The 2,242-nt window shown below is 45.9% G+C and overlaps 1 protein-coding gene across 1 annotated transcript; it reads right to left on the bottom strand.

Moving 5' to 3' along the window:
- Positions 1–1,708: 1,708 nt before the first annotated feature.
- GLOTRDRAFT_51640 (uncharacterized protein) lies at positions 1,709–1,975 on the bottom strand (the record flags this gene model as incomplete). The annotated part of the gene is made up of 1 exon (XM_007873603.1): positions 1,709–1,975. A coding segment is annotated over one exon (267 nt), but the record flags the coding sequence as incomplete, so codon positions are not given.
- Positions 1,976–2,242: the final 267 nt, after the last annotated feature.

Raw genomic sequence — 2,242 nt, 5'->3', positions numbered from 1 at the left:
GTTTCAAGATCAGATCGAACTTGGACAGATACAGCGACCACCGAGCTTGTCGTCTTGTCAGACGTTGTGCTGATCGATAGTACTGCAAGTTCTTGTGATCACAGTAGACTGTGACTGGATGGGGTGCGCCCTCGAAGTAGTAGTCCCAATTCTGTAGCCCTCGAATGATTGCCAGAAGCTCCCTATCATAGATTTCATAGTTTCGTTGAGCCTTGTCAAATGCCTGTGAAATATATCCGCATGGGTGCCAGTCTCCATTTACATCCTGTTGGCGTAGAACTGCCCCTGATGCAAACTTGGATGCATCGGTTTCCAGGATGAATGGTTTGGATTTGTCCGGCATCATCAGCACTGGTTCTTCCAGGAACTTCTGCTTCAAGGTTTCAAATGCCGTTTGACATTCCGCCGTCCAGTCCCAAGGATGATCCTTCTTGGTGAGTTCATTCAATGGTCGAGAGATGTTGGCAAAGTGTGGAATAAACCGTCGGTAGAAGTTGCAGAATCCTAAGAATGACCGGACGTCCTTCAATTTCCTAGGGACAGGCCAGCTTGCTATTCCTTTCAATTTGACTGGATCCATGCCCAAGTGGTTTTCCTTGACGATCAGTCCAAGGTATTCCACTTCTGGTTGACAAAATAGGCATTTTTCCAATTTGAGGAATAGGTCGTTTTCCCTTAATCGTGCCAAGACTCGTTTTGTTCTTTCCGTATCTTCTTCAGCTGTCTTGAAGAAGATAAGGAAGTCATCCATGTAGATGATGAGCCATCCTTCATCAATCATGTCTTTGAATAGTTCGTTCATCATTGACTGGAAGGTTGCCGGTGAATTGCATAGGCCAAAGAACATGATGGTCGGTTCAAACAATCCTCGATTGGTTTTGAACGCTGCTTTCCATTCGTCGCCTTCTTTGATACGGACATTATTGTAGCCTTTGCGGACATCCAATTTGGTGAAAACCTTTGCCCCTTGTAGCTTGTCCAAGATTTCGCTGATCAGGGGAATTGGATAGGCATTCTTGACTGTCCATTCATTGAGATACCGGTAATCTTGGCAAGGCCGTACGTCTCCATCCTTCTTGCCTACGAAGAAGAATGGTGACGCCATAGGGGATTTAGATGGTCGGATGTAGCCTTTTGACAAGTTTTCTTTTAAGAATTCGTCCAGTTTCTGTTGCTCTAATGGTGACATGGGATAGAGCTTCTGATTCTTTGGAACGAATCCTTCTTTGAGATCTATTGCATGATCATAAGGCCGTCGTTCAGGGAATCGTTCCGAACTTTTCTTGTCAAAGACGTCCGCGAATTCCTTGTACCGTTCAGGTAATTCTGCTTTGCTTTTGGCTTCCTTCTCAGCTTCTTGAGCCATCCGCATTGCAGGGTTAACCTTCTTGCCAGTGTCCGTTTGTCCAGTGATAAACCGTATGAGGAGGTCGTCTTCCTCTGCCTTAGTTCGTGCTATTAAGGCGTAGACGTCATCCAGTTTGATCTTCCATTTTGGTGTACTTTGGAAGATGGGGTCATCGACGTGTGCCAGCAGTGGTCCTTTGCAGTATTGGCGCTTGATGGAGAATTCCTCATCAGGGATTTCTTCAATGGTTACGTTTAGGATGGATTTTCTCTTTCCAAAGTCAATCCGTCCAGTAACCCAGTTGATCTCTGGGTTGTTCTTCTGTAACCAAGGTAGTCCCAAAATGACGTCTTCTTTTCCCAGGTCGGTGACCAAAAATCGGATAGAGCGGACTCGATCTCCAATTTTCATCTGTAGGAATGCGGCCTTGGTAATGAGACCTTGCCTGTTCTTGGTGCCGTCAACATTGAAGACCTTGATTGGTCTAGGTATAGGGACCGTCTTCAGCTTGTTTGTCAGCACAAACTTCTGGTCGATAAAGATTCCTCCAGCCCCCGAATCGATGAGAGCTTCTGCAGTTGTTTCAGCGCTTCCCTTTCCACGTGATAGCAAAATTTCAATCTTCATTGACTGGTCAACAGTCTTTGCTATTGTTACAGTAGAAAGGTAGGAATGAGACGAGCCTGATGCTGATACAGGTCGTCTTAGGCAAAATCCTTCTCCGCCATGTCTTCGAGAAGCTTGACCTTATCGTTCTCTTCAAGTTCTGCCATCATGGCTTTGATCTTGGCGATATTAGACACTTCTTTGGTTGAGTCTTCTTTGACTTCCGCGGTACGGACAGGCCTTCTCTCTGGCTGTCTCCCTTTGTCCTGCTTGTGATCGGCAGCTCTA

Source organism: Gloeophyllum trabeum (genome assembly GCF_000344685.1).
Source record: "Gloeophyllum trabeum ATCC 11539 unplaced genomic scaffold GLOTRscaffold_00374, whole genome shotgun sequence".
In the NCBI taxonomy this organism is placed as follows: Eukaryota; Fungi; Basidiomycota; class Agaricomycetes; order Gloeophyllales; family Gloeophyllaceae; genus Gloeophyllum; species Gloeophyllum trabeum.
Note: the sequence above shows the minus strand (reverse complement) of the source record. Positions and strands in the feature narration are given on the sequence as shown.